Source organism: Gouania willdenowi, chromosome 21, assembly GCF_900634775.1.
Source record: "Gouania willdenowi chromosome 21, fGouWil2.1, whole genome shotgun sequence".
In the NCBI taxonomy this organism is placed as follows: Eukaryota; Metazoa; Chordata; class Actinopteri; order Blenniiformes; family Gobiesocidae; genus Gouania; species Gouania willdenowi.
In genome coordinates this window covers 10,481,938-10,494,251 of record NC_041064.1, presented here as the reverse complement: position 1 = coordinate 10,494,251, position 12,314 = coordinate 10,481,938, and the positions used below count along the sequence as shown (strand labels likewise).

The 12,314-nt window shown below is 36.0% G+C and overlaps 1 protein-coding gene across 2 annotated transcripts in view; it reads right to left on the bottom strand.

The window, feature by feature from the left end:
• The window catches only part of LOC114455431 (protein FAM126B), a 51,619-nt gene that overhangs the window by 8,454 nt on the left and 30,851 nt on the right, over positions 1-12,314 (bottom strand). For both annotated transcript variants that reach the window (XM_028436665.1, XM_028436666.1), the window contains exons 6-11: positions 9,905-9,985; positions 9,542-9,657; positions 6,260-6,355; positions 5,565-5,681; positions 2,529-2,616; positions 1,334-1,490 (exon numbers count right to left, since the gene is read on the bottom strand). In XM_028436665.1, the coding sequence (XP_028292466.1) occupies positions 1,334-1,490; positions 2,529-2,616; positions 5,565-5,681; positions 6,260-6,355; positions 9,542-9,657; positions 9,905-9,985 (655 nt within the window). The remainder of the gene's footprint in view (positions 1-1,333; positions 1,491-2,528; positions 2,617-5,564; positions 5,682-6,259; positions 6,356-9,541; positions 9,658-9,904; positions 9,986-12,314) is intronic.

Sequence of the window (12,314 nt, the reverse complement as noted above, 5' to 3'; positions counted from 1 at the left end):
AACGAGTCAATGTTCGGCAGGTGGTCTAGCTCTGGTCCTAAGTCACCGTATGTCTGCGCGATTTTTATGTTTCCTCTAACACAGGGGTTCTCAACCTTGGGGTCGCGAGACACTGGGAGGGGGTCGCTAGATGCCTCAAGGAAACTAAGAATATTTCATCCAAACAAAACAATTTTTGCCATATTATAACCTATTACATACATTTTTGTGCCATATTTTTGCTCCCTTTAATGCATTTTTGCTACATTAATACCATTTCTGCCACTTCTCCATCAAATTTCAATGCATTTTCTGCACTTTTTTCCACTTTCAAGACATTTTCTGCACATATAAACCATTTCCACTACTTTTCCCACCTATCCATCCATCCATTTTCATACCCGCTTATTCCCGTTTAACAGGGTCGCGGGGGTCTGCCGGTGCCACTCTCCGGCTCTCATAGGGCCACCTAATGCTGCATATTATTGTCACTTTTAACCTTTTTTTTTTTTTAATACCATATTTCATGCTTTTTTGTGCTAATTCAACCACATTCATGATTTGTTATGCCCATTATTTGCAAGTTTAAACTAATTGTTCAAATATTGACTCATTGAATCCTCTTTACCACTTTTTCTGTCCATTTTTGGCCACTCTAATTTGCAAATTTAACCAATTTCCTTTATTTTGGGGGTCGGGGGTCGCGGGCTAAAAAGGTTGAGAACCACTGCTCTAACACATAAAACAGTACAAAGTGACAAATAATCACGCTTCCTGTAAAGCTTGATTATGAAGATAAAAATCAACAATATTGTATGTTTTAAATTAGAAATATCTAAAACATGCAGGACAGCAGCCCTTCAGCACTCTGATCTACTGGCACCATTTTGTTGTTTCATCTCCCCCATGAACAACACTCAGCTAATCTGCTGATATGAAGCACATCACACACACATTAATATCACATTAGGAAACGAGACGAGCAGAATGAGAGCAGTGAGTGGCGACCGTGTGACCACATGTTACGTACATTCACTGAAACGAGACACCATTTAGATGATGCTAATGGTGTACACATAAAACAAGTTTCCCTCTCACTGCTGAAACGTCAAATCAGAGTGAAAAGTTAAATTCTCACCCAACAGTGTCTTCTTGAGGCCTTTCATGAATCAAAAGAAGTAAACGTTGTGAGTTTGACTGACTAAAGTCCTTTGACTCATGCAACCTGATCTATCAAACTCTGGAAAGGAAAATAAACAACATGGATTTATTTTTTTAAAGCATAGTAGAAACTGTGCCCTTGTGTGTACTCCTGCACTGGCTGCTACATTGAGCTGTTCTAAGCTGTTTTTACCCTCTCTTTTCCAGCGGTGCCGTCGTATGGAGGCCGTGGTGATGGCAGAGATGGATATCCGCCTGATGGTGGGTGTCACCTCTACTTGGAGCACCTTTCGACCACGCGGGTCATCGGGGGCACTTTCTGGCAGAGAGTTTTTCATGGCATTCCCCAGCTGATATTAATAAACACAAACCAACAAATAGAGAGAGGGAAGGGGGGAATTTAACAATCATTGTCACAACAAAGGTAAAAAAAAGTAAAAGTAAAAGGAAGCGACATAATAATAATAAACAATAAATAAAGAGATAGTTTGCTTAAATGTCAAGCTGCCTATAATAGGTTAAAGTTTAATTTATTCAGACAACGTTTTCCAGGAAATTTACTCTGAAATCTTATTTACTTTGATCTCCTGACATGTTTCAACTGTCAATCTTCCTCTGATACAGTAAATCTACTGATTGCTTTGATGTATCACTATGAGTTCTTTCATTAGGAAAGCATCAAAGCATCTACTGATCAAAGCAATAAGTAGATGCCTTTGAGGAGACTGACAGTTGGAAGTTGAAACATTTCAGGAGATCAAAGTAAATTTTAAAGTAATATTCCTGAAAAAAGTTGCCTGAATAAATGAAATGTGTTATTTCAAAAAAGAAAACAAAATGAACTTGTTGGAATTATTAAAGCTGCCAGATTACCCAATATTTTTAATAGATAAAATCATAGTGTATGTCTCATAGATCTATGAATCTAACATCATTTAATTCAAAAAGAAAGTTGAAACTGGTCCTCGAAAGTTTGTTTTTATCTCCATCTTAATCACTACGTTTATTGATATTTTGTGCATTGCATTGTGGGATATGGAGTCCTGTAAACAAATGCACAGAAGTGTTTTACTTCATTCTGACTGTGATTTTTTTTGCATTTTTTAGCCAGACAAAGAGGATAGTGATGATGAAAACACAAAATGTCAACAAACAGATGAAGACAAACTTATTTTGAAAAGTTAAATTATGTTTAACTCATTGACCTTTAAAGCATACACTCTAATTTCATCTAATAAAACATTTTCGTTGGTTGCAGCTTTAATTATTCTCCATTTCTTTTTGTCAGAGTCGATCCTGGCCTGTTTGCGGATCACTTTGTCCCTGCAGGCACCATGTTGGCCACCTCTGGTGGATGAAGCAATGATCTGCTGCTGTGCAGGACCTACCAGTAGAGGCTGGGAGTAAAGCTCCAGCTGGGCTCTGTACAAGATGTCCTCCAGAGCTTCTCGGCCCATCTCCCACTCTCCATTGTATCTACGAGTACACAGGAAAACAACAGCACAGCAGCATTAAACATTGTAATTATTTAAACTCAGGAAGTGTCTCATAACCTTGAACTAGTACATTATTATGTAATATGGTTTTTTCCTTGTTAGTAGCTGCAGAGTGAAGTGGTCAAACTTTAATGTCACATTAAACTATTTTGTTATTGCATTTTTCTGCAGAGGAAAACAGTCTAAATTGTTTCCACAGAACTTGGATAGGACATTATTTACTAATCTTACAATCGCAATCCATTGTTATGAATGTGAACCAATGAGTTATATATCATGAATAATGTCTAAATATTATAACCATTGTCAACTAAAGATAAAAACAGAAATGTTGTGTGTCAGTTACAAAAACTTACTACTACGGAAATGTGCAAATTAAAAATATGGTTTAATAAAAAACAAGTTATTCAAAAGATATAGTGAGGACAATCTTTAGCAGTACATTTCTAATCGTTTAACTTATATATTTATAGTGCTGTTTATTTGCTATATTTGTAAAATTGTATTTTGGTATATGTTGACTGTGAATTTGTGTTTTTTTTTTTTTGAAGAATTTGTGAGACTTTGTAAAGTCAAATGAAGAGTTTATGTTACTTATCACAATGAGAAAAAAAAAGGGATTCATGGATAGGGGGTGGGATTAAATAAGTATGCACTTCTCATTCCTTTTCGGAAATGTAAATTGAACTACGAAATTGTGTTGAGAATCTTTTAGTTTTTCTTTCTGTTTTTTGTTTATTATGATATTCTGTTTACATGTTCGAAATAAATAAAAAATCTAATCAAACAAAACAGTGATCACATATTTCTCATGACAACCTTTTGTAGACGTAAATATGATGTAGGTGGTCATATTTGTAAGGCTCAAAGCTTGTAATTAGAAAATAACACTGGGTAAGAGGCAGCGATGAACCTCAGGAATAATAACTAATGACGGTTGGTTCATGAATCCCTGCTCTATTTACAAAATGCAAGTACTACGCACAAAAACACACACACATGCAGCGGCACTGTTTGATCTGATCTGACACATTCAACAATCACACTGACAAATGCTGTTCATTTCCTTTGGAGTCTATATGCAACAATAGGATGAATGAGTCTTTCTACCCTCCCTCTCCACACACAGCCAACAGTGCTGTCACATTAGTGGACATTAACCGAAATCCCTGAGCCTCCTTGTTTGGTGCCAAGGTGCATTTCTGCATGGGTGTGTGTGTGTGTGTTTATCTGCCCTTTCTGTACGCCTGCCAGGGCCGAGGTTCAACCAGTAGCTTGTCCTGGCAATGAGGTGACACGTGTGCATTACTAAAAAGGCCATTATTCCCTGTCACACACAGAGGTGGAAGTAACAGATTACAAGTACTCACTTTACTGTTATTGAGCTGCTTTTATGGGTACTTGTACTTTGTTTAGAGTATATTTCTAAATCAGTCATTTTACTTGTACTTATGTTTTAAAAGAAGTAAAGTGATTACATTCTAGACCCAACCGTTACTGAGTGAATTACTATTTTTTGTGATTATTTTTTCGTTCCATGGCACATTGAACATAATCCATATAATCTTAGTCGTGCCATTTCTGATCAACACCACTTTCTTTGGTTCAGGTTGCGGTTTCTACCTATTATGTTATTACCCACATAAATGTAGCTATACTGAGACTTTCTTTAAATTTTGAATTAAATTAATTGGTATTCTTTTATTTTAAAAAGAATTGTACATTTTTGACAAACCCTTAGTGGAAAATAAATGAAGTTTCAATTGTGCAAGATTTCGTCTCTTCTATAAATCAGATTTGAAGCGACTGTTTTTACACAGGATGAAACACATCACCTTATGACACTGTCACTGAGCTCGTATTACCAGTACTTTGAATATGTTCAGTGATTTTTCTGCAGCAGACCACATCAAAAACAGACTCACAACTGTTTCTCATTAGTCACATCCAGTATGCCTGTAGCATTAATAATTTATACACTGAGCAGCAATAATGCAAATTAATAGCATTGATGTCTGGTGTTCGCACATTTTCTTAATAATTAGACAGTTATTTTTATTCATTCTATTTTTTTTCCCTCTGTGTTATTACACCAGAATCCCTTTATCACAGGGTTTTTCAACCTTGGGGCTGTGTAAATAAAATGGGGTTGCGAGAAATGTCTTGTAATGACTAATAAAATAAAAAGATTAAAACTATAATTTGAATTGTTTTTTTTTTTTAATTAATTCTCATTTTTTAAAGAAAAAATAAAAACAAATTTAAATGAAAAAAAAAATTAAATTTTAAATTGTATTTAAAAATAAACTGACTATTCTTCAAAACTCATTAAAATAAAATAAAATTTGCAATTAGCTATTTTTTTTTAAAGTAATAATACAGTTCTGTGAGAGCAAAGAAAATTATATTTTTCTATTTTCCATGCCTAATGTTCAGCATGGACGCTGTCGCGCCCCCCTCTTGTCATGATCCCCCAGTTTGGGAACCTCTGGTTTAACCCTCCTATTATCCTCAAATATCACATTTTACCCTTGGGGTCAATCTGACCCCAAAAATATTTGCCTCCAGAAATTGATTTTCAGAAAATTATTGACAAGTTTTTGTGTCAGGCACTCTGTTTTTTATTGAATACATAAATAACCCCTTGATAAAGCACTATTGAGCTGTTCTCTAGCGCTACCATCAGGCCAAGATTTTAGATTAGAATTAATTTATCTTGAATAGTTAGTGTATCTTTAAAAATCTTTCATCCAAATCTTTTCGAATTTGGGGTGCACATTCAATTGTACTCATCAAATTAGGAAAAGTCATAGAATATGAAGCCAACTATTTATTTTTTGAATGACAAACATTGAATGGGTTCAAATTGACCTGAAGGATAATAGAAGGTTTAAAGGATCTCTCATTTTAACTGTATACGTTACGTACATGGCGTGATAAACTGCGGTCAGCATTTGGACCATGAACTCGGGGTCCAGCAGCACACGGTTGCAAGGTTCCCTCCAAAGCTTCTGCTGCTGTCGGGGAAATCCACAAACACACAACCTGGAAAAGGACAAAAACTATCAGGAAAATTACTACTTTTTTTTTTTTTTTAAATCGCTGCAGGTAACACCAGATATTATTTAAAGGTGTAAGAAAAAGTTATTCGGCGAACAAGCAGTCAGAGTCGATCCTCAACTTTTTTTCACTCGCACAGGTTCAGTAACGTTAGATGACAGCGTGTCACAATGAGGCTCAGTCCAAGCATTGTTCCTGTACTTTCATATCAACACAATCAGGGTTTGCCATCTGTCTAGATGTTTTTGCTTCGGGCGGCGTCTGTCCTCTCACTCAACAACTAATATCCTGAATCTCTTTTTACAATGTGCTTCAACAATAGCTTGCCAGTGGCTCCACTCCACAGGCTTTTATTACAAACTCCACATTGGTCCGTTGTCTTTGGAACGCAAACAAACAAATGCAGACAGACGGATGTGCAGCTGTTAGATTTTCATTGAGCTGGTCACATGAGCTGATCAGGATGAGGACGAGGATATGAGGACCACCACTGCAGGTCACAGGAGTCAATCGTCACTAATAGAGTACATAGGAAAGTGAAAGTTGTTCGGGTGCTTCCTCACCTTGAGCTCATCCTGCAGACTGACTGGTAGGAGGAGAGAGGCATGTAGACCACAGCTGAGTTGTAGCAGAGCATGAGGAAGCACAACACCTCAAACCTGCACAAAATACAAAAAAGCAACAGCGAAGAAAACTGCTGTTATTTTTATTTTATTTTATTTCAATCATGTAAATGACAACTTAAAAACAATTTAAAATCAAATAAATTAACATCAAGAAATAACAACAAAACAGTATCTTGCATCTTCAAATTCTTATGCATCTCAGTTTATATGAATGAGAAGGAACAGGAAGAAGTATAAACCTAATCAATCCTACCCAAGAGCTGCACGATTGATTATCACGATTATTTGGATCAATATTGTAATCGCGATTATTAATAAGAGACAACACTGAGACTACACAGATGAGAATACACAAAAAAGGACTGTTCAGAACAACTCAAGAATGTTTGACCAGAGAGACATGTAAACCCATGTAAATTTGCGATGGTAAAACAGAGGACGGGACCCAGATAAGCAAACTGCTTCTCTCGTCTCCTTTCTCGGCATGTACAAAAAAAAAAAAAAATGTAAAAAAAAAAAAAAAGTGAATGTAACCATGTCAGAAATAAACTGAATAAATAAAAAAAATAAATAAATAAATCACAATTATTTATCATATTAGAGAAAACTTTTGTATTTTGATTGAACTACTTATTAACAAACAACATGTGAACAGTTTAGAGTGCAAAAGATAATCTTTAAACAAGAATAATGATAAATACTTGGGATGTGTATTGCCTGGCATCTGGCAATACGATTCATATCCCGATACATAGGTCATGATACGATACGATATATCCCAATATTAAAGTATAAGGCAATTATTGCAATTTTTTTTAAAAATGTGACTTAAGAAACAACTAATCTGTAAATGTGTAGACCTTCATGAGAACATTATGTATGATATATATATATATTTATATATTTTTTTTATTTATTTTTTTGGCATATATTACACTGAAAACATTGGCTTTAACATGCCATGTGCCAACAACTTAAAATAAAAAAATAACATAAAATCTGTCTGTGGCTTTTAAACCAACTATGACTTTAGTGCAACTTAACTGAGGTATATGCCTAGAACAACAAATAAATGCAGAAAGTTAATACTTTCTTTTTAGATTTTATTGAAATAACACAAGCTGGTCAACATGCCCAGGTTTCAGCACTTCTTTCTGCAGTTACAATGTCTTCTGAAGTGGAAAAGACTCAACTGGTTAAAGGAAGGTTAAAAAAAAAAAAAAAAAAAAAAACGATATTAATGAATTTTGAATCGATCCGTGACGACGTAATATCGCGATATCTCGCCCAATCATTTTTTTTTAACACCCCTACTCTGAACAATAATTTATGTTTATTTTTGAACAAAATTATGCTTGGAATTATTTTAAGTTCAGTACTCAGTGTGTTTCACAGTTTAACTCCACAGATGGTAATACAGAAGCTTTAATGTGTTTGTATAAACACTACAAACCTTTAGGTTTGATTTCACTCTTCAGTTATAACCTTCTCTTTCATGAAATATTTCTTGGATATTGTTTGCTCACAGATAATTCATAGCTTTATACAACACTTGTGCTGTTTTAGACCCCACCAAGTCCAAACATTTTAGAATTTTGGATTTTAAAAACAAGTCACAAGTGTGAACCCCAAATAAACATTCAGAACAATTCTCCTGATTGCTCTTTTCTGCAGAATGAAAAGTGATGATCCACAAAGCAGGAAAACCACGTCTAAAATTGACTATTTTGCTACAGATTAATGTTCCCCAATTTGTGCTGTGTTTACTATGAGATCAAACAAATCATCAAACATAATATCTAGTAATTTACCCGTTATACATTTAGTATAATTCAATAATTTTGTAGTAAACCTAATTGTAAAACTTTAATTGTATGATATTTAAAGGCAATTCTTATACAAAATAAATAATGGATATCCCCAACCGCCCGAAAATTCTACGTCCTATCACACTGTCATTCAGTGCACATAAAACAGGAAGAATCAGTAAACCATTCATCTGTAGAGGCAGAGAACCAGAAAAAGGCCCTCAAGTAAGTAGAGGTAATTAGCTATGATGTATTTTATTAAAAGGACTGAGTCAGCACTTCCAGCTTTGGCCTTTCTTCATAAAACACCAACTCATGCACAGCCATAAAAATGGCTTTGAGGACAGAACCCGCTTCTAATTAATTTATGATGTTTCATGTTCTAAGGATGACCATGTGAAATATAATTTGTCATATTTTGACATATATAAGTAGCTGCTGTGATTTTCTGAAGCTGGCAGTAATTGTGCCAATGCTTCATTAACATCCTGAGTTCATCGTTGGTTCACAGCAAAGGAAAAAAGAAGAGCCAAAAAAGCTTTTAGGGAGGTTAAAACGAGCCACAGGAGGCTGAACAACAGTTAGTTGTAGGTTATGATCAGAATGTTGATTTGTCTCCACTCATTTTGTATGTGAAAATGAAATTGCGAGCAAAAAATAATTATGAATTATTTTAATGGTTTATTCCCTTAAACCAGTGGTTCTCAACATTTTTCAACAATTTATTTATTTATCTCAATAATATCTGAATAATATCCACTGTTATCCAGGAAGTTTATTATTATTTGTGCCCTAGTGTGTTAAAATGTGTTAAAAGTGAGCAAAAATGGTGGAAAAGGTGGTGAAATGAGATTTCAAAAACCACAGAAATTGGTTAAAAGCGTTCAGAGTCAATATTGGCTAAAAGTAACAAAAATGGGGGGGAGGGGGTTTGGTTTGAGGTAATGTAAATTGAAAGTAGAAACAATTAGTTTAACACTGGCAAATAATGTGTACGACAAATCGTGAATGTCATTAAGTTGGCAAAAAAATGGCTTAATATGGTGAAAAGAAGTTAAAAGGGACAATAATGGGTCAATGTATGTGACATTAAATGGAAACATTGTGGAAAATGTTTATGAGTGCCAAAAATGTCTTGAAAGTAGAAAAATGTGCAGAAAAGGCATAGAAATTTGATAGAGAGGTGGCAGAAATGTAGCAAAAATGCACTAAAAGGAATAAAAATATGGCAAGAAAATGTGCTGAAAATAGTTTAAAATATAGGCAAGTTTGATATAGTTGCAGAAAAATGGTAAAAATAAGCAAAAGTGGGCTAAAATTGTTCTGAAAATATTTGTAGTTTCTTGAAGTCATAAGTTGTGATGTTTTCCACCTCCTGCGGGTGAAGCAGCTTCTGGGGTCAGAGTGTTACCTGTTCTGGGCAGTGAAAGTCTCCCTCTGAGGGTGGAGGCCACTGTACACCACTCTGATCAGGTCATGTTGACAGAGCGCTCCCTCCGTCAGGGCCATGGATCCCAGGCTCGAAGGCTAAACACACAAAGGCACAAAAGGAAACTACTGTTACATAACATGTTAACAAGCAGACAAACACAACAAAAAAATGTTCACATTGGGTGAGTAAACAGCTACTTTAACAATGTTGTTTGGTGTTAAATATCTGATGGTGTAACCCAGCATCATTGTCATTGTCACCTAATTGTATACAATTTCAAATGTGGTGCAAGGGGACATGGAAAAGCAAAGACGGAAACAATATGACCGTTAGCACACTTACCTCGTGATAAACTGAGGGTTTGGACAGAGACGGGATTGTAAAGGACAGGAGCTTGTTGTTACCATCTTTATCCACAATCTCCTGCAAAAAAAAAAAAAAAAAACACAATTAGATGCCATGACAGAGCAAACTGAAACTCAGGCTGTGTTTGAAATTGCATACTACTCGTACAATCGTAAGTCTGAAGTCAAAATTAGTATGTAGTGCGTTCACATTAGATAGTATGGAAAGATTGAGTCAGCAGATGTATACTATATCGGGACATTTTTTAAGTATGCACGTTGGGCACACGAGTCATACTCAACCGCCCCATGATGCATTGCGAGCGGAACGTAAAATCATCCCGGAACCGGCTTCAAGCTAGAAGTTTCGTTTTTTAACGCATTTGTAAATAGGGCTCTTGTTTTGAAGTTAACAGAAGTTTTGTCAGTAGCACAATGGTGGGTCTCCAAAAGCCTCCAAAATGTCAGCATGAAATGTGTTTCTACGAGTTTTGTGGATCAAGGGCAGCGCCATCCTGTGGCTGACCTGCAAACTACTCATTCTAAGACCCATTCCCTGTGTCAACGTGCTGTTGTATTGAATTAAATGTTGTGGTTTTTGTCACAATGTTTGCTGAAGAGTTTTTTCATGATCCCAAACTCCGCTCCTTTCTACAAGGGCCTAGTTTGGTTCTGTCTTTTTTTTTTTTTTTTTAACCATTTCTTCCTACCCATTGTTTCATATTTCTCATCTAAGAAAGGAAGCGCTGCCTACTGTGGCTGCTCCCCACTACTCCCGTACCTGTCCGCCCATGTGATATGTTACTGTCTTTCATGTTTCTTGGTCGGGATGTATCTGAAACTGAATTGCCCCTCTGAGATTAAGTTTTCTGATATTCTACTTGGTCACTGTCTTGCTTAAAATGCTTTCAGAACTTTCAAAGGTGGCAAATTAATGGAATGTTTGTTGTATAGGTAGAAATGCATCTTGGGAAACTTGAAAGTATACATCAGTGGGAATGGTCATCATCCTCATCATACTAATAGTATATAGTAGAAGGTTTGTAGAGTTTGTAGTGTATAGTACAGTGTGCCATTTCCAACACAGCCTCAGCCTTTAAAGCACATCATCCTGTTACAAATATTTCTTCTTCAGTGGTGATTTCTGTGTAATTTGTGACCTGGGCTTTTCATTTTCACTGAATCTTTTTCAGTGAAAAGTGAACATACAGTTTAATTTGTCAGGCAAATGTTGCCGACTCATTGATTAAAAGCCCCTGTCAACGCCCAGCGTGCACTCTATCCAAGTTTTAAGCGAGGCACATGAAACAAAGCTTAATGCGTTCCTACTAAACGATGTCTTTTGGTAAAGTATGGCCTTTGTGTCTCTACCACTACGATTAAATAATAAAACATGTTGCCTGAAATACACAGCCAGGATGATTTCAGTTGGCTGAAAGTCCTCATTGTTCCTTGAGATGCACTAACCACTAAATAGGTGCAGCTGATGACTTCTCATGTGCTGAGCACGAGTTACACCAACGTGGAAAGAGCTTTGGAGCTCCTGTTATTTATGATAATCTAGATCATGCGTCAAACTCAAGGCTCGAGGGCCAAATCCAGCCCTTTAGTGCATCCAATGTGGCCCTCGGGAAAAAGTAAAAATAATTTATTATGCAAATTACAACTTATTCAGTTATAGATATCTCAGCCCCATACGGTTACACAATTACACAACAGCAAACTGTTGAAATACAATATATCTAATTTTTTATACATTTCTGTAATTTTTATACAAAATTCCTCTAAAAGACAAAGAACATTGGCCACTAAATCCAGGAATTATTAAAGGTCCAGTATTATGCTATTTTTCCAATCATCTCCAATTGTTCTACGAACCCCAACAACATAGTTTTTGAGGTTTATTTCCCCAAAAATGCCTGTTTTCTGGACTCTGAAAAGTCACTTTCAGGCCGCTTGTAAAAACAGGTCGTTTTGGGGTCTTATGCATGAGTAGGCGTGTCTATAGACGCCGACTATAGCTTTATACCCATATCGATTGTCTTTTGCTATCCAGTGTATCAACACACTCTTGTTACTGTTTTCAGCCAAAAAATTGCACATTACAGTAAAACACATGGCTATTTGAGCAGCTATTGTGATTGTGAGACCAGCAAACGCTACTTCAGGGTGTGTTTATCACAGCAGCGCAGCAGTAAATTATTAACAGTCATGTCCTTCTCCTCCTCACCTCTTCTAACAACAGAAATAGTTTATTTAAGGTGATAGTCCATTGTTTTGTTCTACTGCTGCATCGCATTGGGCCACAAACACGTCAGATCATCCCATAAAGGCAATACAAGGCGATAAAACAGCTGATAAAAGTGAAACTGTGAGTGCTCATGCTGTGTTACGGAATATCTATATAC